At 35.4% G+C, this 25,304-nt stretch overlaps 1 protein-coding gene across 1 annotated transcript; it reads left to right on the forward strand.

Annotated features, from left to right (window-relative positions):
- Positions 1-448: 448 nt before the first annotated feature.
- LOC144439960 (adhesion G protein-coupled receptor L4-like) lies at positions 449-19,416 on the forward strand. The gene is made up of 23 exons (XM_078129193.1): positions 449-506; positions 879-1,184; positions 4,828-5,148; positions 5,539-5,856; positions 6,451-6,567; positions 7,085-7,162; positions 7,739-7,801; positions 8,098-8,151; positions 8,292-8,380; positions 8,908-9,021; positions 9,810-9,957; positions 10,930-11,037; positions 11,364-11,430; positions 11,904-12,098; positions 12,906-13,029; positions 13,639-13,742; positions 15,013-15,112; positions 15,653-15,809; positions 16,346-16,412; positions 17,269-17,421; positions 17,832-18,000; positions 18,482-18,622; positions 19,330-19,416. The coding sequence occupies exons 1-23, from the start codon at positions 449-451 to the stop codon at positions 19,414-19,416; spliced, it is 3,138 nt and encodes a 1,045-aa protein (XP_077985319.1).
- The last annotated feature ends 5,888 nt before the right edge of the window (positions 19,417-25,304 follow it).

Consider the following 25,304-nt stretch of genomic DNA (forward strand, 5'->3'; position numbering starts at 1 on the left):
GTTTATGTTTAGCTGTTTATCACATTGTTACTACTTTTCTCCCAACGACGTGTTCCCTTTCTCTAGAGGCATTTCATTTCAACGACCAACAAACCATGTATAGATAGATATTGACGGTTTCAATTAATTAGGTTCCTCAAACATAGTTGTTAGGAAACGCAATTAGTTTGAAATGAAATGAAATGAACTAAAATGAAAGAAGGTGTTTTTCAATGAAAACAGCCTCCTTGATTAAATTACGACTATGAAATTATGCATCGTGGACATTCAACTTCAATCCAGTTTTACTCTAATATATCTAGATGCATTATTCGCTATCCAACCATAACCAGCGTATCGTTGGGTTCCATACTGCAAGCGGTCACCGACGTGTTATCATACTGTGATTTGAGGTACATAGAATGAAGGGAAACTGAGCGACAGTACATGGAAAATACAGCAAGCAGATATGGCATTGATCGTACTCGGACTTGTATGTACATTACTGCTAGTAATCAGACAAATCGGTAGGTATTCAACATAAGTCGGATATCCAGTAGGTCATATATTTGGACTTCGTTGCTGCCGTTGTTGTTGTTGTTGTTGTTGTTGTTGTTGTTGTTGTTGTTGTTCGTGTCGATGATGATTATGATGATGATGATGATGATGATGATGATGATGATGATGATGACGACGACGACGACGTCGACGACGGTGGTGGTGGTGGTGGTGGTGGTGGTGGTGGCGGCGGCGGCGGCGGTGGCGGCGGCGGTGGTGGTGGTGGTGGTGGTGGTGGTGGTGGCGGCGATTATGTTGTTTCATAACGATTAATAAGTTAATTGTTACTACAATAGTCACATTCATGTACTTACTTACCTTGTTCATTTTTCTCTGTATAGATTGTGTTCCATACTTCATAACCGAACCGATTGGTGGTACATACTCAGAAGGAGATGATGTGATCCTGTACTGTGCTATCGGTGACAAGGTTGGGACAGTTATCTGGTACAAGGACAGTGTGGATATTAGTTATGACAATACAATGAATGGAAACAGCAATTCAAGACAGTCGGTTTTATCGCCAACAGCAGGCACAGATTACAATCTTCATATTTTTGATGTTATTGTTAGTGATTCTGGAGAATATCAATGTGTCGAAACAACTGGACCTTCTTTTTCACAGACAGTGACAATAACAGTAACAGGTAAGGTAAATTTAGCTTTGCTTACGAACATAGCTTATAAACTTTACTTTAGGTTACGGTGCCTTTTTTCTTGTGCTGTTTACTTGTCATAGATTCAATAACCTGATTTTTGACCAAAACCATCAGACACCTAGGCAGTTGTATAACTTTAGAATATCATCAAAAGGGTTGGATGGGATTGGGTTTTACGTCGACAACAGCTGTAATACGTGTGATATCTTCTATTTTCTGTTGTATTCCATTAAAAAAAGTCCACCCACTGAAATGAGTATTTGGTGTTTAAATTTGAAATATGTAGCAAAACGTATTCCGGAATTTCAACACCGTGGAAGGCATGATTCTAATAACAAAACTTCGGCCTGAAATACAAAACTGTTAAGTATTGCCAGCCTTGCATTGTTTCAGGACACTTACAAAAAATATCTTTTAATTGATAATAGTACTGATTTCAGTTTATAATATTTCATCATATAAATATTTAAATGTTAGAGCACCATACATATCTACGACTATTGTAGTCAAAAACTGAAAACAGAATTTCTGTGTTAAAAGATGAACTCATGTGACAACGATATTTGTACATTGTTATATTGATCAATACCGACTGAGTTATTCTCCTTATTTCACGGACTATGCATTAAGTGTGTCCATCTTAATATCTATCCACCATACAGTATACAGACATCAAGCTAGGTATCAATATACGTTTAAGTATCATTTATTGTTGTCTGTATAAGTTTATAGTCTTAGTAGAATATTATGAGTGACACATAGATATCATTACTTTATAAAATTATATATGGTAATATTGTCCTCAGTCTAATCGTCTTTTATGTAACTGTCAAAGTGTTATGTTCCTTTGTTTCATACAAATGATTCATTTTACAACAAGATGAAGCCTGCTAATAGAAACAAGACTGACAACGTCATGATTTATTGAACATACTTTACCATGATTTCACGCTGTGATATGAAATATCGAAGTTCGCCTACACATTTCACATGTCATTTTAGTGTTCATCAATAGATATAACAGCAACATAAAGTATAAAAGAGCAGATTCTCTCTGATTTTCAAAAACGTCAATCGTGACACACGATAACACTGTTGATAAAGCTTCAATTGTAGGATGTTTTCGTCTTCGTGATAGACAGTTTTGTTTAAATATGCAGTACAGAATCGGTACACTTTTGACGCATTCTAGATTCAGACGGTACTTGCCAAAAATTATGCCTTGTCCATAGCTCTCCCACAAAACAAAGAAACAAATTTGGACAAAAAACATTCAACAATCTAAACAGAAAAATTGTTATTTGAGAAAGAATCAAGTGACTGTTGATGAAATAAATATGGCAAGTCACGTGTTGCAATATTCAATAAAACACACATTCATGGATTAAATACAATTCGTATTCATAAAATATAATTTGTTTTCATTTGCCAGTTTACACATCTCTATTCTTCAAATAGTGCACATCTGTGTAAAAACTCAATGTTCATTTTGCTGTTCATTAGTGTCCATTTATGTGGATGTTTATATGTATTTTTAAGGCTGTATTTCTAGTTTATTTTCAATATTGTTATTGATGAGTTGATTTTGTATACCGTAAATTATATTTGCATTGATTAACTTCTTTTCATTTTGGACCAATATTATATTGACATTGATCGACTACATATTGGACCAACGTTTTATTTACTTGCCATGAAATTCGTATCCTCGTGTTACAATCCTATTTCCGTTCATTGAGTACGCATGCGTATTACCATGCAAGTAAATTGTATTTGTGTTTGTAAAACTTCACTTTGTATTCAATGTGTTGCAACTTCTGATCGAAAAGAACGTGGTTTCTATTAGTAGCTCGGATGTATGTGGTGTGAGTTCTGTGTACGCTCAAACCACTATCTAATTGAATGTCGGTATGAGGATGTACGGAAGTAAAGGCTAGAGAGGGTTCTATAGTCGCCGTGCCTTTAAGGAGACTTTAGATTTGCTCATAAGCAATTCGATCATTGGATCTAATTGATTTTTGGGACAGCACCCAAAAATCAGCGCTCACAACGGAAATCACGATTGATTTAAACCTGTTACTGTAGTACTCATGGATAAGATCGAACAATGCTTAACATGTGCAATATCTAGTTATTGGCATTTTAACACTCTTTGACACATATAGTCTTCAATTTGCTGTCAATCATTGCTACACAAATATGACAAGATCCGCATAAATCTACCAAAGTAAAGTATGCATGATTCTATCGTGGAATTGTGCATCAGGAGTAAACATCCAAGTTGCAGGTCGTTTACATTGAGAAAAGCAAACTTTATACCTTATATATGTATTCAAGCATGTAGCAATCACGTTGACCTTAATTATACTACGAGACAGACGATTGGTGCTTGGTTTGCTTTAGTTTAGTTTATGTCAATATAACAACAAGATCGACAGAACATATGTAGATACAAATAAAAACTGGTGAAATTTGTTGAATTACTTTGATAGCCCACATAGTCGATGCTGACTATTTTGTAAAGCTTATATGCATGTTATGAGCGCCCCCACACTTCCCTCTGTTCAGCATTAGGCTGATAAAATGCAATATTAAAACTAATCACAAACATACTACAATAAACCTAACCAGCTAAACTTTCGATTAAGATACAAACCGTTTATAGAGTCAAACGGGTATTATGAAGGTCTTTTTCGTAAGCCAAGAAATATGTTCGCTATCAGTTTGGTGGCGTCTGTTAAGCGCTGCCGTAAGTGGTTACGACGACGGTTACAATATACAAGGACGTAAAAATCATATACACTTTTACAGTAAATCAGATCTGAGACATCTAGTTTGTTGGTTTATATATTTCATATTCGTTGTCTGTCATATTGAGCCAATCTATTAAATATCTTTAAATATTAAAGCAAAACATATACTCACAATGTGTGTCAATTATCATATCGTATATCACAACACATCACATCATATAATATAATATAATATAATATAATAATCATATCGTATATCATATCGCATCTCATGTATCATATCACATCGTGTCATATCATATCATATCATATCATATCATATCATATCATATCATATCATATCATATCATATCATATAGCATATCATATATCATATGTCATATCGCATGTCATATATCTAACATCACATCATGTCATATCATATCACATCTAGCATATCATATATGACATCTAGCATATCATATATCATTCCATATCATATCAAATCGTATATGATGTTGTATAACGTCATATCACATCATATCATATCATATATTATGCTATACGATCATCTAGGTAAAGCATAACTTATGTTGAGAGAAGTGATGGGAGGTTAATGGTCGAAGAATACTTTCAATTTTCCGCATCATATGTTTAAGCTGTTCTTGGAAGAGTTTAGAGTTTGTAATGTGCCGACACAGGCAGGCAAATTCTTTCATCTCGTGATGAACATCTAAATTTCATGAATCTTAGGGATGGCCTCTTGTAACACTGGATGAGTTAAGTTGAGATAAGTAGAGATTTGTATTACATTATCCATGGTTTGCCTTCATCCATATTGCAAATTATCGCTGTGCCATTGATTCATGTTGAAAGTGAATTATTTTTATTGTATTCAGCATTACCACCACAATCGTTCAGGACAGAACCATTGAATACAACAAAGGTTGAAGGTCATAACACAACACTCCACTGTGAAGTGGATAACAAAGATGGCGTCGTACATTGGGTAGCGGACGGGGTGGACCTAAGTAATGATGACGTCATGCTTAGTAATGCTGACAGGTATACTATCATTGGTGTAACGATAAACGGTGAATACAATCTGCATATTGCACCTACTCTACCAGATGATACAGGGGTGTATGTCTGTACGGTAGATGCTGCTGACAACAGTGTTGCTATTCTTTCCAGGGAAAGCACGCTGTCTGTTACGCCTCGTAAGTATGACATCTCGTGCATTTCCATACACCAGCACAAGTCGATCAAGTACATGAAGGTTGCTTGAGTCGTCATATCTATCATAGAATCGTTTTCTTCAAAAGTCTGTCTAAATACACACGTAATATAAATAAAACTTAGAAGCTGTCTGCCGTCAAATGTGTTGTTTAGAAGTGAACGAGTATGCCAACAGAAACTTTGTAACTAATGTGAGCTCTACATGTTGTTCGATATTGTACAACATGTTTGTAAAAGGAATTGTGATAAAAGTATCTCATATGAATCATGGCTATATGACTAAAGACTATATGTTTACATCAGTAATGTAAAACTAATGTATACAAAAGACTGATACATGTATTACCTTCATTTCACACTCAATCTTGTAGTCCAGAGATTTGAGCGCCAGCCAGTCAACAGAACAGTGACACAACATGATGATGTACTCCTGGAATGTGATGTAGTACACAAAAATGGTGACGTGGAGTGGTTTAAGAACAATACTCGTATCAGTATCGATTATATTATTGACGACACAACTTGTGACGTTGAACGTTTTAGTATCAGTGGGAGTGCATCGGAGGAGGAATTTAACTTACAAATAAACGACACTCAACTCAATGACAGCGCCACCTATTGGTGTGAAGTTACAGCTTCTGGTCAAATCCCTCTCATTCGTGCAGAGAATGCGACATTAACTGTTCTAGGTATGTTAATTAGGGAGCCTTCGGTCGTTACAGGGGGCCGGGGAAAATCAAGTGTGATCCTAATTTCTAAAATGTTACCTTCCCTCAATTTCGTTTCTCTACTCTCCGCTATGTTCATATATTTCTAAAACACGAGTTAGAATGCTGTAATAAGTGATAAGGGACCCAAATCTAACAAGGCGTGTTAAGGACGCAGTCCCGACACTGCTACTACATTGATTAATGGTAATTGTTACTTAATCACATATCACGTTTTACCTTACAACGTGGTTTACAAATTGCCGAATTTCACATTCTTCCAAGACTGAATGTAGACTTTTGACCCCTATTTTCTGGTTGAAATGAATATTTTTGGCCCCTTGTTTTTACTCTTTGCAGTGTTAGTGATTGTAATTTGAATAAATCACAATCACAAACGCACACTATTATCCATTCAAGTACACCCCCTCCACCTCCATAACATTTACTAAATACAAATAGTTTACCCCATTGACATGTGATAAGAGAGCAAGATCTGTAAAGGGATATGTTAAGGAATGTCAACGATACGCAAACAAAACTAATTAACTGATAATTTCCACATTGTATTCACAGACTTTGATGAGTGTAGTAACGGTAATATATGTGGGAATGATTATCTGTGCATCAACACCAAGGGGTCGTACCATTGTGTATGCACAAGACCTCAAGGCTGTACCTCTGGTGAGTTCTGTTTAAGCAATATATTGCGATATTTTATTTATTTATTAACCTCCCAGCAGGCATTGCTCAATAACAGAAGTAAAGTTCAGTGTTAATGCAGGAGGAAACCGGGGTACCCGGGGAAAACCTGCCTTGTTCGATAGAGTTAAACTGAACGACACTCTTTTTATTTGAAAAGTGGTAAATTTAATCAAACCAGCCGGTTCTAACTCAGGCTGCAGAGGTACGAGGCGTACGAGCTAACCACTCGGCCACCGATAACCAAAATACTAAAACTTAATTTACGTTCTAAGGGGTGCAGATTGAAACAGTTAGATTGAATGCATAGACATGTAAAATATCCTATGTACATTATCATTCATCAAACATGTAGGTGTAAAAACAGTTTTCCGACAGAGATAAACCGTTGGTCCTGAATAAAGGAATGATTCTGGAAAATGATTATGGTAACCTGATAATTTAAAAAACCCTGGATTGAAACCTCAAGTTCTCTGATATATAGAACAATGTTCATTATACATTTCAGATAATGATTGTTTCATTGATGTCGGGTTGTATAGATGCAGTTGCCATGGTATTGCAAACTCAACCTATGATGGTACTGGTAAGTAGTTATGTAACATCCTTTTTCAATTATTCATAATAATTTGATTAAATATTAGTTTGTTGATAAAATAATTATCTCGAGGTTTTGAACTCATCTTTACTGTTAGTAGTAACAAGGTAATAAACATGGTGCCACTGTACATACAATAGCATCAATATTCAATTATTTGCAGAATATTAATATAAGTAGTTTTATTATGTTTACATGACACCAAGTGGTGGCTTTTGCTCCCAAGCACTCCATTATAATACATAGATGCTATTACACATATATAATTGTTCACACTTGAATGAAAACACAGTCATTAACGACAATTATAAATGGAAATACATATTCTGTATTAAAGAAACAAGCACCCGATTCGCTTGAATTATAAATGTGTCCCAAGGTGTTTTGGAAACAATAAATTGATACACTCTCTTCTCGTTATCATGTTATGATATATTATTTCGGTGTGATCAATTATATCTTTGACTATTTGAGAAATATGTATTTATTTTTAGCATACAAAATCATAACGTGGTGTGACAAATACCGTATGTGATTATTTACCTAGTAATATTTTCCTTGTAGATGTCATACAGGTGTCTCCACCAACCTACACTGATGGTCCATATGCAATAAGACTGTATGACGGTATGTACCCAATTGTGACACTCACTCACTCACTCACTCACTCACCCACCCTACCACCCATTCAACCCCCACATACACATGCGTACGCAGATGCACTCACACGCATGCATGCATGCATGCGTGCGTGCGTGCATATATACACGCACACACACACACACACACACACACATATATATATATATATACATATATATATATATATATATATATATATATATATATATATATATATATATATATATATATATATACACACACATGAGTATTAACAGCTTACTATTATAATTTATTTACAGGGAGAAGTACATGTACATGCTATAGATGTATTTTAGATAACGACGTTCAGACAGGTAAGTTTTAGATATGACATTGTTTATTGAAGTTGTGAAAACAAGTGTACAGTGTTTATATCATAATACCTTTAAATAGCATTTATGAACTTTTCATGTGATGAAATAAACTATGGCCTTCTTATATCTATATATTTCAGGTAAAGACCTGCTGCAGTGTCATCAACTTGCAGCATCCTTGACTCGAATGTGTCCAGCAACAGGTAATCAAACAAGCTGGTATGCTAAGGTAAGTATAGTTGTTTGCACATAATGACATTCAGAATGATATTTTTGTCATAGTCTAATAAATAGAGTTTTTATATATTGATTAAATTAGGTTTATAATATGTCTGCTTTCATTCAATTTATAAACCTGTAGCTGATTATTTAGAATGTTAAACATTAGAGTCGTGACACCATGGTTGTGCATTTGGAAAATAAATAATCCTCTGTTTTGGTTATACGCAAAAAATCATATGTTATGTTCAGAAGGACAGATGTACGCCAGCCAGCTGTTTTGATCATTTGGGCTTATTGAGCCACAGAAAAGTAGTAACATATCATAGTTTCACTCAGAATAAAGACTTTTTAAGGGATAATTTAAAACAATGTCACAAAGTAATATCAGTACATGGTGTTATATATAGAATTTAGAGAACAATTTCAAGTAACTATTTCAATTGAATTGTTCTAAGCTTATGCCATAATCATTGGTAGATAGCTTTTTAAAATGTAAGTTTATTTCAGTTTGTATTCCTTTGGTTAATATGTTAGTTTTCAGAGATAGCCTTAATTGCTGCTAGGCCGATAACCAATGACTCTGTTCTTGCTGACTTCAATACTGTTTTCAAAGAGGCTATTATTAAAATTACAAGTCCGCTTAAACAGGTAGGTTTATTCATCACCTATGCTCGACTGACTTCACAAACTGAATAGCTGTAGATTGTGACAGAAATCTAATATGTGAGATCATCAAAAATTCATGTTATATTATAAATTTCAAAAGATACGATGAATAATTCATATTGAAATGCATGTCAAATATATTCACAACTGACTCGGAGCAGAAAGGCAACATAAAATACGTTTCCTGAATAAATATCCTAGATTTAAACTATGTCGGAATTTATTCCAATGTTCACTATTAACAAAGGGAACAGAGTTATGTTTCTGTTGAATATTGTGTGAAATTGTCTATTGTAAGTAATTTACTTCGTTACTTCGTATTTGCCATTCTAAAACCAATGTTATGTGTCATTTTCAATTGTAATATTCTACATTTTTTAAGGTGACAAATGTTGAGTTTATAAACATTTTACTTAATAAGTGAAAACACTTCCATATAACCTGGACTCTCTAACAGTTTTAATGTTGATGTCAGTGCATGCTATGCACAATAATGGAATTGTCTTCTGGTGCTGTTAGAACAGTTGGTTGCATAGTAAGTCTTGACACGACATTTTTATTTTTTATAATAAATTACGTTATCGGTTTGTTTATAAGTTATATCTTAATATCAGGTTTGAGTTCAGTCAATTGAAAATAAGGGTTAAATATATGTTTCAGTAGATAGAATACTACAGGTACCTTTTGGATATGCACCAGAATTATGCCTTAAAATGTGTAAAGTCAGTCTGTACCCCTGTGATGTATGTCTTTGATATTGTATCCCGTAGTCAAATAGTGATGCACAATGTTCTACATCTAATTGCACTGATATAATGGACGTACTTGAGGTCTTCGGGATGGCATTGGTTCAGGAACTTGACTCTAAATATGACAACGACAAAGTCGTCACGTTAGAGTTTCAGGATGAAGAACTGGGTAAGTGTGAAAGCATAATTAACAAACATAAATACGTCTCTGGAGTTTCCACTAGCTTTGTAAGTAATATATAATTCTATGTGATGAATGACAAATAGTGCCATTATACCTGTAAAGTGTGTGATATCTACATATCACTCCGTCCTTGTTGTTACTTGTGGGCTATACACGTACATCACATTGTAGAGTCATGATGAGTGAATGGTTAGCGTGACCGGCTTGGACTCTACAGGTTGCAGGTTCGAGCCCTGTCGCTGCCTGTTGTTTGTTTCTGAGTGAGTGGCTAAAGTCCTTCGGCAAGATTTGAACCACGACTGTGCCTCAGTCAACCCAGCTGTATAATTAGGGACCTGGTAGGATGTAGGTTGCAATGTGAAGGGCTTTGATCCTATGCGCTTAAATGGCTGCAATGGATTGTGTTTATTCACTTGTCCATCCAACAATGTTACATTGTTATCTTTACAAAGTTTACTGGCATATGGATGTTGCTAAGGGCTTGGTCATAGTTGCTAAGGTCAGTGTTGTCAGTATGTGTCAAAATTTCCACTTTTCGAGATATGTGTTTGACCTTGATAGAGGTTTTGAGATCTAATTTACATATCATTTATGGGATCACCATGTTCTGCATAACTCTTCATCTACCTATCCCCAGCTACATCCCCATTAAATGTTAGCCCGATCTGCCCAGCAGTTTTGGAATTGAGATTTTAGACCAAAAAGTCACATTTTTATACCTAATTTGCATATCATTGAAGGGATCACAAGATCTACCATCTACCCATTACACAGATCTCTAATAGTCATTTTCATTTGATGATTTTCCATCTACACACCTTAGGTAATGTTCCTACCAAATACCATGGCAATCAGTCTGGCAGTGTTTGACTTCAAGTCGTTATAACCCTATCAAGCTTTCTTTTGTCATACACGTGATTACATTGCATTTTATATGTTTTCATTATTCAATATTAGGATTAACTTTACAAGTTCAAAGAGTTACCAATGACAACACTGATCAAGTGACGTTTCCTTCCGATGACGAATCATACTTGATATTACCAAAGCACATTCTTACTTTGGGTAAGTAAACATTATTCCACAATGTAAAGACGAAACCCAGGTGTAATTCAGTCAAGTATCATTAAGAAATAGATGTATGTATGTATGTATGTATGTATGTATGTATGTATGTATTCATGCATGCAGTCGTGCATCTATACACGAGCGATTGCACGTATGTACGTATGTATGTTCGTACATACGTATATATGAGTGTATGTGCGTGCGTGCGTGCGTGCGCGCGAGCTAGTGTGTGTGTGTGTGTGTGTGTGTGTGTGTGTGTGTGTGTGTGTGTGTGTGTGTAATGCAACAAAATAACATATAGCAACTTATATATTTACGCACAGGTACTCGTTACATCGTTAATGCCAGATATGACAAACCAGGGCGGTTCATAAACAACAATCTCAAAAGGTATGTAAGGTACTTCGCTGTGAGTATCTCTACGTTACATATGTCAAAATGAAAGTATATGAATATACTAATTAGTGTACTAGATTTGCTAGGTTAACACAACAATACTATTTCTAAAGGTATCGTTAAAATTATCATATTTATATTTTTGAACAGCAATATTTGGTGGCCAGCATTTTTACTTCCCAACACTTCATCGGGATTTATGTATTCAGACAGATCTAAGCTGATAAAGCAGTCGGACGTTATTAATATATCATAATTTTATGTCAGGAAACTATTTCGATAAGAATGAGGTTCTGTGCATATCTGCAAATAGTATGTACTCAATGACATAAAGTTGTTAAAATATATATGGCCATGACACAAATATCAAAATGTCTTCACACTGCAACTTTTGCCTAGTCACTACTTGTTGCTAGGTTACAACATTCTCACGCTCGATCTTATTCATGCACGATACTTTCTTTCAGTGTACACAATGACATGGTAAACAGTGTGATACTATCAAGTACTGTGTCGCCATCGTTGCCTGGGTTACTACCTATCGACTCGCCAGTCAGAATCATATTCGAACATTTACATCCTGTGACGTCATTTCAGAATATGTCGTCATCCTCACCGTATATGCCAACCTGTAATTTCGTACAGACTAGTCCGGATATGAGGTGGGTACTTCTAGAACTTGAATAAAGAAGAATGTGACATGGCTTTTTTTTTAAAGTAAGGTCACGTGATAAAACAACAGTTATGGTCCTAAACAAAATATATACGTTAAAACACAGTGATACTTAACCACGAACTTGCAATTGACTTTCGTGCTTAAAGAGGGTTTTACCGAAAGATCATAGACTTGTGCTACGTGTGTCAGCTCTGTTATACTGTCTCTCTGACATATTTGTGAAAATGCATGTAATAATGAAAATACAATAAATCAATATATTGTTAGATAAGGTAAACATTGAGATACTCTGGAAATAGGTATTGAATAGTTGATGTTTTGAATTAATCTAATTAAGTTCTTTGACTCGTCTCAGCTGTTCATCAGCTTGTATTGAAATGAAAATTTTCTTGTCAATGTGTAAATGCATAGATGGATACAATCATTGTGTGAGTTGGGGTATACATAAAAACCCTGACTCAGTCTATGGTAGTTGTTTACTCCCGTTATATATATAACACCCTTTGAATATTTGCCCTATATCGCATTGGCAAGTATTTACCAAATCGAACATACAACGAAGAAACGTAAACCAACGTATACATAAATATATATAGTCATCGTGAATAATTCATTTCTTGTTGGTTTACATTTATTAGTTGTTTGGATCACCATATCCTCATACGTAACAAGTTGCTTGTCAAATGCTTATGACTTGAGACACACACACACACACACACACACATAATTCAAGTTTATCCTACTGGTATGTTGCTCTCATTCACTGGTTTCTTATATACATATTTTTATACAGTGACTCACGTGTGTTGTGGAACTCCTCTGGATGTGAGGTCTATGAAACAAATGATACATATACTATCTGTCATTGTTATCATCTAACTAGTTTTGCTGTCTTAATGAGAGTCACTGAATTCGATGTAAGTTGTCATGATAGAAGTGGTTATTACTAGATAAATACACCGTTCATACCTTTCGAGTTATACATTTTTAAACATGCCACTATGCAATTACATAGAATACGTCATGTGTGTGTTTTAAGCTAATTAAATCCTCGATGCATGATTATATGATCTCAATAATAGATTAACAATTGTAGTTTAGTGTGTATCCACCTACACGGAAATCATAAATGATATATTCGCCATGCAGTGTAGTGTGTAACCACCTACACGTAAAACGAGGGTCTGCAATGAAATATAAAGGTATGGGTATTATACCTATTTGTTCAATAATATCACGTAGGAGTACAAAGTGACATTATACCAAATGCCATATGAATAACCAAAATATCAATGTTTGTACATACTCCCGTAATTACCAGGAACCATTTATTATGGTCACTATGAATTGTTACATCAAACCAAATTTAAACAAAGTATAATAACAAATAGTTTATCCACATTTATTTCATAATATGGGTTGTCTATTTTCTTTATCATACTCATTTTCAATTATCAAATAAAGTTGTAAATTTTAAAATTTTCCCACACAAGCATACGACAGATTAAGTACTGGTTTTTTTTCAGATGGGAGAAGTCCATGAGAAAGCCCTTGAAATTATAAGCTTGGTTGGGTGCAGCATATCATTGTTGTCATTAACACTGACTTTATTGACATTCTTTATTCTGAGGTTAGTTTTCATACTCTATCAATTTCTACGACAAACCACATTATGCCATGCACAAGCCAAGCTGACAAAAGGAATTTGTACACTGATCGTTCCACGTCGCCTGTCTATGTCACGACAACGCGTGTCTACATTACTGGTTCTGTTGTGTTCGAAATAGTATTACTATCATTTTTTACTATTAAACTTTATTTCAGGAAAGAAAAGAACGCAAAAACGCTCATAAACATCCCATAGATGAAAATACATACACAACAGCGTTTTAAAACAAGCAGAACTTAAAAACCTTAAAAACTGACAAATACACACATGAATGTATACAAGCATTTGAAAATGCAATTAATCTTTATGCAATTTTAAAATATTAGTCAAAGCATTCAAAATTGCCATTAAGTCCCCCATTTTGTTATTACTGGAGCTGGTATAATTACGTTAGTCTCCAGTACTTTCCTTCATTCAGCCAGAACATTTTGGTGACTAGGGGTTTATATCTATTAGTCTAGCGACTTGTAGTGACAAAGCCTCCTAAGGGCCCTCGTATTGTCCTTGCCTGAATGAGGACAAATATTGGGGAATAACATCTACCTGTACAAAATTTATTCATCTAGTTATCTTTATATCAATCTATCTTTTAAGAAACCTGTGATGACATTTATACTTGATATTAATTATATTGATAATTTTTCAATACACATATTCGAAAATCCATATCCTGCTATATAGTTATTTAATGTGGAGACCATTGGCAAAATTGAATGTAGTATCCACAAATAGACATTCGACTACCAAGTGGTCCTAATGACTTTAACATCCGCATACCAAATTTACTATTTTAAGCAATACACTGCTAATACTAGCTTTCTTTTGAATTGTGGTGTAAAGCAGAGTTCTAACCTATTAGCTGATCCTTACAAAGTCCAAAAAAGAATTGTTTCTGGTCAGGACAGTTTGTGTAAAGTGATGCGAAAACGTGATATTTTTTTTATTCTCAACAAACCTGTCACTCAATCTACTATTTATGACAGCTAATGTTCTTTTTATTTACTACTTTACAGCAAGTGTGTATGAGGGGCAGATGTCACTTGCTTGTTCATGATTGGCTTTGTAGTTGTCTGCACTAAAGTAGGGAGGGTTTCTACCCCGGATCTACAGACTGCATGGGCTGGACAAGCATGAAAAAAGACCACTCCTTCTAGTTTACCCTCTTTATTTTTAGCGTCATAATGGCAGACACATCATGCTAACGCTTTGTTTAAAATTGTTTTTACCGTAGGAAGTTTACTCAAGAGAGAGTCATTCATATCAATCTGTGTTTTTCAATTGGTTTTGGCCAAGTGATATTTATGTCTGGCATCGGAGCTACCAGTAATCAAGTAAGTTATCAAACTCTGCGGAAATTGACGTTTGAAATGGGCTGATGACATGAAAAGGTTACTAACAATTGATAAATTACAGTAATTAAAATTAGGAAAGGGTGTAATAACTATTTCATACTACTGCATATTGAACAGAGAGTGGCACATGTTACATTGCCATTACGATTAAAACCGCACTGGGTATAATCGGGGCATTACTTTTTTTTCGAACAGACAACCAACAACATATTCACAGAAAATTGTTAAAATACCAATAACTAGATAATGTACATGTTAATGAGGGTTCGATTGTATCCACACGTAGTGCAGAAAGAGGTTGAAATTATGATCTCGTTGGGTGAGGACTCAAAAATCAATTTTATTGGGTTAATGTACCATTACGTGAACAGCTGCACAGAATACATTTGTCCACAGGTGATTCAATACTGATCAGGGGATCACGATAATATGAGTAAGTTGATATCTAACAAAACATTTTCAAAAGGCGTTTTAGTTGCATGTCTTCTCACTTATGTCAATTTGTTCTATCTCTTACAGATTGCATGTATGCTCGTTGCTATTTTACTCCACTACTTCTTTACGTCTGTCTTTTGTTGGATGTTGGTAGAAGGTATTCAACTGTATGCTAAGTTGGTTAGAGTCTTTGATTCAAATCCAACAAAGCGAATGACTATCTATTTCTTCATTGGCTGGGGTAAATATCACGTGTTTGTAGAATATGAACAAACAGACATATTCACTACTACAAATGCACAAACCAAGTTTTATGCATTCGAACAGGAAATACGAGATTCACAACCAGGTCACTCTAAGTCACAACAACGAACTCTACGTCATATTAATTCTAGAGTGCCCAAAATATTAGTGAAAACTCCATTAATTTAGAATCGTCATTATCTGAGACAGGTTTCTTGTATGAATCTTGCCTAGCTATATACAATACCTCTATACAATATTTGTCCTCATTTAGCAGGAAAATATCGACTCACGACATGCGGTTTTTGTCACTTCTCGTCTCTGATTCGTAGTGGAAAGGCTCCTTATGTCACTGATTGTTCCCTTTACTTTCGGAAACCGTGGGGAATAATATCCTATTTCATGAAAGAGTATAGGCAATTTATAACAGTATAGTTAGTATTCTAGCGAGCGTTTGAACATTACTGAATACTGGAAGACATTGCATTTGTTTTTAATAGTATTTTTTCAAAAATAAAACAACTTTTTTTACAGGTGTACCAATGTTTATAGTGATTATTTCAGTAGCAGCTGATCACGTTCACTATGGATCTAGCAACAAGTAAGATATTATGTTTGCCTTCAATATGTCTCAAACAGGGTTTCTTCATTGAAGACTGAAATGCCACTCTTAAATATCGGCGAAGTATGACTTTCGTTAGTACATATAACTTTGTTTTGACAAAGAAAAGATTTGGTTGCTTCAATAGTTCATCTCCCCCTTTGAAAATCAATACATCTTTATATACAATAATTTTTAACATAGATTAATTCACTTGCCACACAGCTAATGTGAAGAAAGTGTTTGTACGAATGATACTTTATTTACGAGAAAAAATTATTTGTGTTTTTTTCAATAGCATCCTTACCGAAAATCATGGGGGCAGGTTTATTTTATTTCTTGATTGTTCATCAAAATGTTAAACGAATTGTCGGTCAGATTACCCATTTAGTGATAATTTGATAAAATAAGTACGTGCATAATTCAGAAAAATAGATATAGATGAAGGTCAAGAAGACAGAGATGTTCTCTCATCTTATTTGTATTATTTCTAGTAAAAGAATGTTTGTGATCGGCGACTTAATCTAAGGTTGGTTGGATTGTTGGAAACATTATATTTTAAGTGGCCTTGTAAACGGGACTATTATGATTACTTGTAAAACGAATTCGGTAATAATTAAAAATATTCTGTTTGCCAATTTAAATTAACTTCAAAGTGTCTAAAGGTTTTTACATCTCACACACAACAAATTACGCTCATGTGTATCCATGACTGATAAAGCAATTCCATTGGCATAATTGAAAACTCGTTAACAGTAAGATAAACTTCATTACACTTCATTATACCATTTTATGACTTGCCAAAACATAAATCACAAAACACATGGTTCCTATATTTATTTTAAAACTTCAATAGTTGCTGGCTGGCTGTAAGTAGTGGTTTGATCTGGGCATTCGTTGGACCGGCATTGGTCATCATATTGACTAACGTTGTATTCCTTGGTATGGTTGTACGTGTTATATCGAGACTACAAAACTGTGCAGAGGATGACAAGTATACTAAAGTAAGGTAAGATATTTCATATTATATTTTATATTATTTATTTTCACCAGACACAAAGGGGAAAATGATACACAACTGAGAAGAAAAGAAGAGACAAACTGTACCTGGTGAGGGCCATAGAAATAGTTCAGGCAGAACTAGTCTAGTCTATGGCCCTATATTCACTTAATGAAACAGTAGGCTAATAAATGATAAGACTGAGAAACAAATTGCTGATGAAAATGTAATGATTTTCTGCATATAAACACAACTTTAGAAAAATAATGCAAGCTTGAATTTTGCATCAAAAAGCGTGCAATTTGGAGTTGGGTACCTGATTGACTACATGAAGCCCTCTTACAAATTAATTTGTAGAGTTCCTATCAATGTTTTGCTATAACATTGAGTTTAAGTTAAGTTACTCCTTTCTCCTCTAGGGCCAGTGTAAAAGCTGCTATAGTTCTTCTACCTCTACTTGGAATGACCTGGCTTTTTGGTTTAGTGTCTGTCAATAGACATACAATCTTCTTTGAGTACGTCTTCGCCATCTTGAATTCCTTACAGGGGTTCTTTATATTTGTCTTTTACTGCTTCAACAGCTCTGAGGTAAGGAATACATAGATTTGGTGCCTTTATAAATGCATGCATCTCCTTGGAAACAAGATTAATTATTGGGATTTTTAGTTTTTACCGGACTAGAATGTCAAGTGTTTCGTTTCATGAGCTGTGTGTGTGTGTATGTATGTACTATGTATGTATGTATGTATGTATGTATGTATGTATGTATGTATGTGTGTGTGTGTGTGTGTGTGTGTGTGTGTGTGTGTGTGTGTGTGTGTGTGTGTGTGTGTGTACTAGATAAACTAGAGACGATGATTTTTAGTTATGGGCAGGTTAATTGGCAACGGATGGAATAATAGACAGAAACGTCAAATATCTAATGAGGCTATATGTGCTTTATATCTAATGTGAAACGAGATCTTCAAACAATTGTGTGCATTATGATTGTATGAACAAGTATCTCATGACGTCATGCAAACAGTAATACTGCTCTGATTGCTAATGTATGTATATTGCTATGATACAGGTACGAGCACAACTTGCACGCAAGAAACAGACCATCGAATTAACACACGGGCTGAGTTTCAGCAGTGCACCAACAACATCGCGTTATTATTCGTCCAATCAAGTACGACCTAGCACTACAAGTGAGGAGGTCACAAACACGGTAAGAATACAATAGATACTAAGATCTATAATCTCAAAATAAACATGACATTTTTAACAGAAAGACTGACACATTTGAATTCCAGACTAACAATAATAGAAATACAAGACACACAGCATGGTTCTTTACTCAATCATATTGAAAAGCTGTAAGCATTGCTATTCTGTTATAGTGCGGTAGAAATAGCCGTCTGTTGAAAATATTGCATATAGACTTGGCGAGTTGGCTTCACATCCATATCAATCATACAAATTGTTTCTTTATTTTGCATTCGAAGTTGTCTTATTGTGTGTAAAAATGTCATGTCATATGAGTGAAACCCCAAGGCAAACATGATTGTTCCTGTAAGTAAATCGTCCTACATCAGAATAATGAACACACGACTGAACTGCCCAAATAAGGTTAAATTCTGTATGGAATATGCACTCCATGGACTTGAGGAAGTTAAAGGGCGTTTGAATCGCTCTAGATCAGTGCCAAAGATAAAAGTTGGGGTCACTGGAGGTGTCAGGAGACTAGATGCATCATACAATAACTTATGCAGAAAGGTTAATTATTTCATTATCGACTATCGACTACCTTATCCATCAGACACTATCAACCTTCAATTTTCTACTGTAAAACCACAAACAAAAGTACAGTAACACGATGAAAGCAATCAGTAGCATTACTTTATCCAATAATACATATACTTCTATCCTTTACAGAATATTGCCAGTCGATCATCTATACGTCTTTCTGTGGATAATGGACCCTTGGAAGATGTTGATGTTGACGGTGACAATCTGATGTGATGTCACTGTATTTCAGTGTCTGATAGTAGAACTTATAACTGTATGTTTTACAGCATACTACAAGGTCTATTATGACCTTTAACCTTTGATCTATAATCTTCAAGTTATCTAAAGAATACTACTTAAAAGTTCAAAATAAATGTTATTCTAATATGACTTTTAACTGCGCCTAAAGAGTTCATACACGTCAAACACTTTCTGATGCATTTTGTGTTTTTATTTTCTTAGCAAATATGATAAATTCCACACAATCTTCAAGTTTTAGTTTTCATCTCTTTCAAAACATACACTTCACTAGTGGAAATAATGCAAAACAATAACTATTATCAAAGGGAAATGTTGTATTTGTATCACCAAAATATCAAAAAGTATATAAGAAAACAAAAACTACATGTAAACCTAGGTCGGTAGGTGTTACAGAAAGGGTTCGTAGAAATGTACAAAACATTAACTATGCTACTGTTACTTTGTATTTGCCTGTGTATTTATGTAAGTTGTAGAAACTCTGCATACGATAATGAAGTACCTTTTCATATGATATCAAGGACAAATTGTAAGCTGTCAACTTAATATAATTAACAGAAATGTGTCAATGTTTGTTTGCCCTTTTAGAAGGCAATGCCAATTAATATAACTTAGCTTTAGCCGGAGGGTGCTGCTCAAATTGATCGCAATATCGTTAGATATCGTTATGCCTAATCTGTCATTCAATTACTAAAATCATTTTATCCATTATATAATTGCAAATTTTGCAAAATTGACCTTAATTCATGATAAGTTATCCAGATAGTATAAGTAGCTGGTATGTTTGATCAGAAGTGACATTAATGTTAAACATTAATAACTCATCTATCAGCATACACAGCAAATGTAATAATTCCATGTGTATTTTACACGTATAAGTTTCATGTTAAAATTAGTTGCTGAATAAAATACAATTTACTTTACACGTATGACTTTTGATCATCTCTTATAACTTTTATTGTGAGTTATAGGTATTACAATAGTCTATTTCAGGTTCCATGATGCATTGCGCAAGATAACAGCTTTTATGTTGTTACAGTTAGTCTTGTTAGTACGTTTGATATAACATTTTTATCAAGAAATGATGGAAAGACACGTTAACCTCTTCGATTTGACTGAATTTATATTACAAAAGACTAAACGTCATGAGTGATAGAGAGAGAATGTACGGGTGAACACAAGGTACGGTCAGGTGACACCATCCCCTTGAATAGCGCGTGCAAACCCCTCATAGCGTATATAATACATGGCATTGTATGGAGAGAGGCGCAGGCAACATATCTAAGTGTCAAGATATTAATATTGACCGAATTAAGATATCAAATTTACTCCATATTTAATTAGTGTGACGAAGTTTGGTGTTTATCAGTAATGTAGATTTGTGTTAACAAATGTAACTGATAACCTAACTGAAATTAATTCTAAAGACAGTATGTCTTACTCTGAGCGTTTACTTTACTCACTTTTACCCGCTCTAATTGCATACATACCCAGTTTTGCTCTCTCCTTGTCAAATCTATATACTCTTCTCTTTACACAATATCCACAACTTACTTCTAAACCCTCCCCTCCCCAATGGTACAATTGTGAAATGGCTTCACTACACGAAAAGTTCAGTTTACCTACCTACCTCTTACTTTACCTGTGACCCAACTAACCACCATCTCTGTTCAGAGGTAGTACGAGACGCAGTACCACTTTTGACTATCCAGCCCCCAGGGGAGACATCACCAGGGGTAAATTAAGTCAAAGGTGGAACTTCGTCTCACACTCACCACATTTACCCATCCTCTGCTCAAGATTTACCCCATTGGAAAGACATGGTCAAATGTGACTTTTCATATAGTTCTGGACAGTGTTAACATACAATCTAGTATATAGTATTTCAATATATATTTTCTCCTATTACCGAAATAGTGTCGATCATAAGGATCATCGGTAATTACAAGGTCAAGGGGAATCAAGATCGCTATATTGTGTGAAATGTTACCCTCCCCCGAGGTCAACACCAATAAAGATCAAACGATTTATACAATGTGACATCCCCCTGTAATCCCAAACCCATTGGTTAGTTGTGTTTTTTTGACATGTTAGTGTGTTTTTGTATTTTTTTTTCTTTTTCTCTAGGTGCTCATTTTTAGAAGCTCCCGTTGAATAAATGTATAGATAGATAAATAAATAAATAAAAGCTGTTTTGGGAATAGCTGTACATTAGGCGATAATTTGCCTATTAACAAAGTTGACAGAGAATAAACTCCACATTAACGTATAGTACAGTAAAAATGAAACCCCATCGAGACATAAGTCATGCAACTATGGTAACACAACCATCCATATAGTGAAATGACCTGGCCATGATCCAACCCTGGGAATGTCACGCCATCTAGGCAAACGGCTGTTAGATATTTATCTTTTAATTTTCAGTCTGATAATCAAATTGCCAACAATGATTGATGAGTATCTGCAGCTAGTTGCAGATATACACTAGTCGTATATTTAACTGTATAATTACATTTAGTGAACTAGCTATACGAACAGTCTAATTTACCCACCTTTACCCAATCTTTAACCTACCCGTGACCCCCTTAACCAGGGTTAGTACGGTGACCAACTTAACCAGGGGTAGTACGAAGACCAACTTAACCACGGGTAGTACGGTGACCAACTTAACCAGGTGTAGTACGGTGACCAACTTAACAACGTCGGTGAACAACTTAACCAAGGGTAGTACGGTGACCAACTTAACCAGGGTTAGTACGGAGACCAACTTAACCACGGGTAGTACGGTGACCAACTTAACCAGTGGTAGTACACTGACCAACTTAACCAGCTTAGTAGAGTGACCAACTTAAGCAGGGGTAGTATGGTGACCAACTTAACTAGGGGTAGTACGAGAGGCAGTACCACTCTTGACTAGTACTGTCTACAGCCCCCAGGGAGTAATCACCGGGGGTAAATTAAGTCAAAGGTGGAACTTCATCTCATACTCACCACATTTACCCATCCTCTGCTCAAGATTTACCCGGGTGGAAAGACATGGTCGAATATGACTTTTCATATAGTTATGTACAGTGTTAATATACAATAAAGTATGTAGTATTTCAATATATATTTTCTCCTATTACCGTAATAGTGTCGATCATAAGGATCATCGGTAATTACAAGGTCAATGGGAATCAAGATCGGTATATTGTGTGAAATGTTACCCTCCCCCGAGGTCAACATTTGCACTCTGTCACATTATCCCCAATTATCTTACCACACTGCTCCCCCTCCATTCCTGTGAGATGCTCTCCCCATGCACACCAGATGCAACAAATGATTCAATACAGTATGGGTGATAAGCACGTGGTTGTCAGCAGCGATTTGAATAATATGCTCTGATAGTCTTGTAAATGGTGGTAGTGACGTATATGGAACTGATGACAGCAGCTGGACGTCAAAATCACAAAATAATGCAGTCAGGTTATAAAATGAGTCGAAGTAAAACGTGACTCTCGCCTAATTACATTTTCTATGTAATGCCCCACCAATAAAGATCAAACGATTTATACAATGTGACATCCCCCTGTAACCCCAAGCCCATTGGTTAGTTGTGTTTTTTGACATGTTAGTGTGTTTTTGTAAAAAAAATTCTTTTTCTCTATGTGTTCATTTTTAGAAGCTCCCGTTGAATAAATGTATAAATAAATAAATAAATAAATAAATAAATAAATAAATAAATAAATAAATAAATAAATAAATAAATAAATAAACAAAAACAGTTTTGGGAATATCTGTACATTAGGCGATAAAATGCCTATTAAAAAAGTTGACAGAGAATAATATCCACATTAACGTATAGTACAGTAGAAATAAAACCCCAACGAGACATAAGTCATGCAACTATGGTAACACAACCATCCATATAGTGAAATGACCTGGCCATGATCCAACCCTGGGAATGTCACGCCGTCTAGGCAAACGGCTGTTAGATATTTATCTTTTAATTTTCAGTCTGATAATCAAATTGCCAACAATGATTGATGAGTATCTGCAGCTAGTTGCAGATATACACTAGTCGTATATTTAACTGTATAATTACATTTAGTGAACTAGCTATACGAACAGTCTAATTTACCCACCTTTACCCAATCTTTAACCTACCCGTGACCCCCTTAACCAGGGTTAGTACGGTGACTAACTTAACCAGGGGTAGTACGGAGACCAACTTAACAACGTCGGTGAACAACTTAACCAAGGGTAGTACGGTGACCAACTTAACCAGGGTTAGTACGGAGACCAACTTAACCACGGGTAGTACGGTGACCAACTTAACCAGGGGTAGTACACTGACCAACTTAACCAGCTTAGTAGAGTGACCAACTTAACCAGGGGTAGTACGAGAGTACCACTCTTGACTAGTACTGTCTACAGCCCCCAGGGGAGAGATCACCGGGGGTAAATTAAATCAAAGGTGGAACTTCGTCTCATACTCACCACATTTACCCATCCTCTGCTCAAGATTTACCCAGGTCGAAAGACATGGTCGAATATGACTTTTCATATAGTTCTGTACAGTGTTAACATACAATCTAGTATGTAGTATTTCAATATATATTTTCTCCTATTAACGAAATAGTGTCGATCATAAGGATCATCGGTAATTACAAGGTGAAAGGGAATCAAGATCGCTATATTTTGTGAAATGTTACCCCCCCCCCCCCCGATGTCAACATCTGCATTCTGTCACATTATCCCCAATTATCTTACCACACTGCTCCCCCTCCAATCCTGTGAGACGCTCTCCCCATGCACACCAGATGCAACAAATGATTCAATACAGTATGGGTGATAAGCACGTGGTTGTCAGCAGCGATTTGAATAATATGCTCTGATAGTCTTGTAAATGGTGGTAGTGACGTATATGGAACTGGTGACAGTAGCTGGACGTCAAAATCATGAGATTATAAAATGAGTCAAAATAAAATGTAACTTTCGCCTAATTACATTACGATTTATACAATGTGACACCCCCCCCCCCTGTTATCCCAGGCCCATTGGTTAGTTGTGTTTTTTGACATGTTAGTATGTTTTTGTATTTTTTTTTTCTAGGTATTCATTTTTAGAAGCTCCCGTTGGTCTTCCATTAAATAATTAAATAAATCAATAAATAAATCAATCAATCAATAAATAAATAAATAAATAAAAGCTGTTTTGGGAATAGCTGTACATTAGGCGATAATTTGCCTATTAACAAAGTTGACTGAGAGGATAATATCCACATTAACGTATAGTACAGTAGAAATGAAACCCCAACGAGACATAAGTCATGCAACTTTGGTAACACAACCATCCATATAGTGAAATGACCTGGCCGTGATCCAACCCTGGGAATGTAAAGCGATCTAGACAAACGGCTGTTAGATATTTATCTTTTAATTTTCTGTCTGATAATCAAATTGCCAACAATGATTGATGAGTATCTGCAGCTAGTTGCAGATGTACACTAGTCGTATATTTAACTGTATAATTACATTTAGTGAACTAGCTATACGAACAGTCTAATTTACCCACCTTTACCCAATCTTTAACCTACCCGTGACCCCCTTAACCAGGGTTAGTACGGTGAACAACTTAACCAAGGGTAGTACGGTGACCAACTTAACCAAGGGTAGTACGGTGACCAACTTAACCACGGGTAGTACGGTGACCAACTTAACCAGGGGTAGTACACTGACCAACTTAACCAGCTTAGTAGAGTGACCAACTTAAGCAGGGGTAGTATGGTGACCAACTTAACCAGGGGTAGTACGAGAGGCAGAACCACTCTTGACTAGTACTGTCTACAGCCCCCAGGGAGTAATCACCAGGGGTAAATTAAG

Source organism: Glandiceps talaboti, chromosome 9 (genome assembly GCF_964340395.1).
Source record: "Glandiceps talaboti chromosome 9, keGlaTala1.1, whole genome shotgun sequence".
Lineage (NCBI taxonomy): Eukaryota > Metazoa > Hemichordata > Enteropneusta > Spengelidae > Glandiceps > Glandiceps talaboti.

Bases quoted from the DNA above. Each gene is read 5' to 3' on its own strand.
- LOC144439960 (XM_078129193.1), top strand. From the start codon at position 449: ATGGCATTGATCGTACTCGGACTTGTATGTACATTACTGCTAGTAATC. The intron at 507-878 runs GTAGGTATTCAA...TTCTCTGTATAG, and splicing joins GCTAGTAATCAGACAAATCG to ATTGTGTTCCATACTTCATA. The intron at 12,099-12,905 runs GTGGGTACTTCT...ATTTTTATACAG, and splicing joins CAGACTAGTCCGGATATGAG to TGACTCACGTGTGTTGTGGA.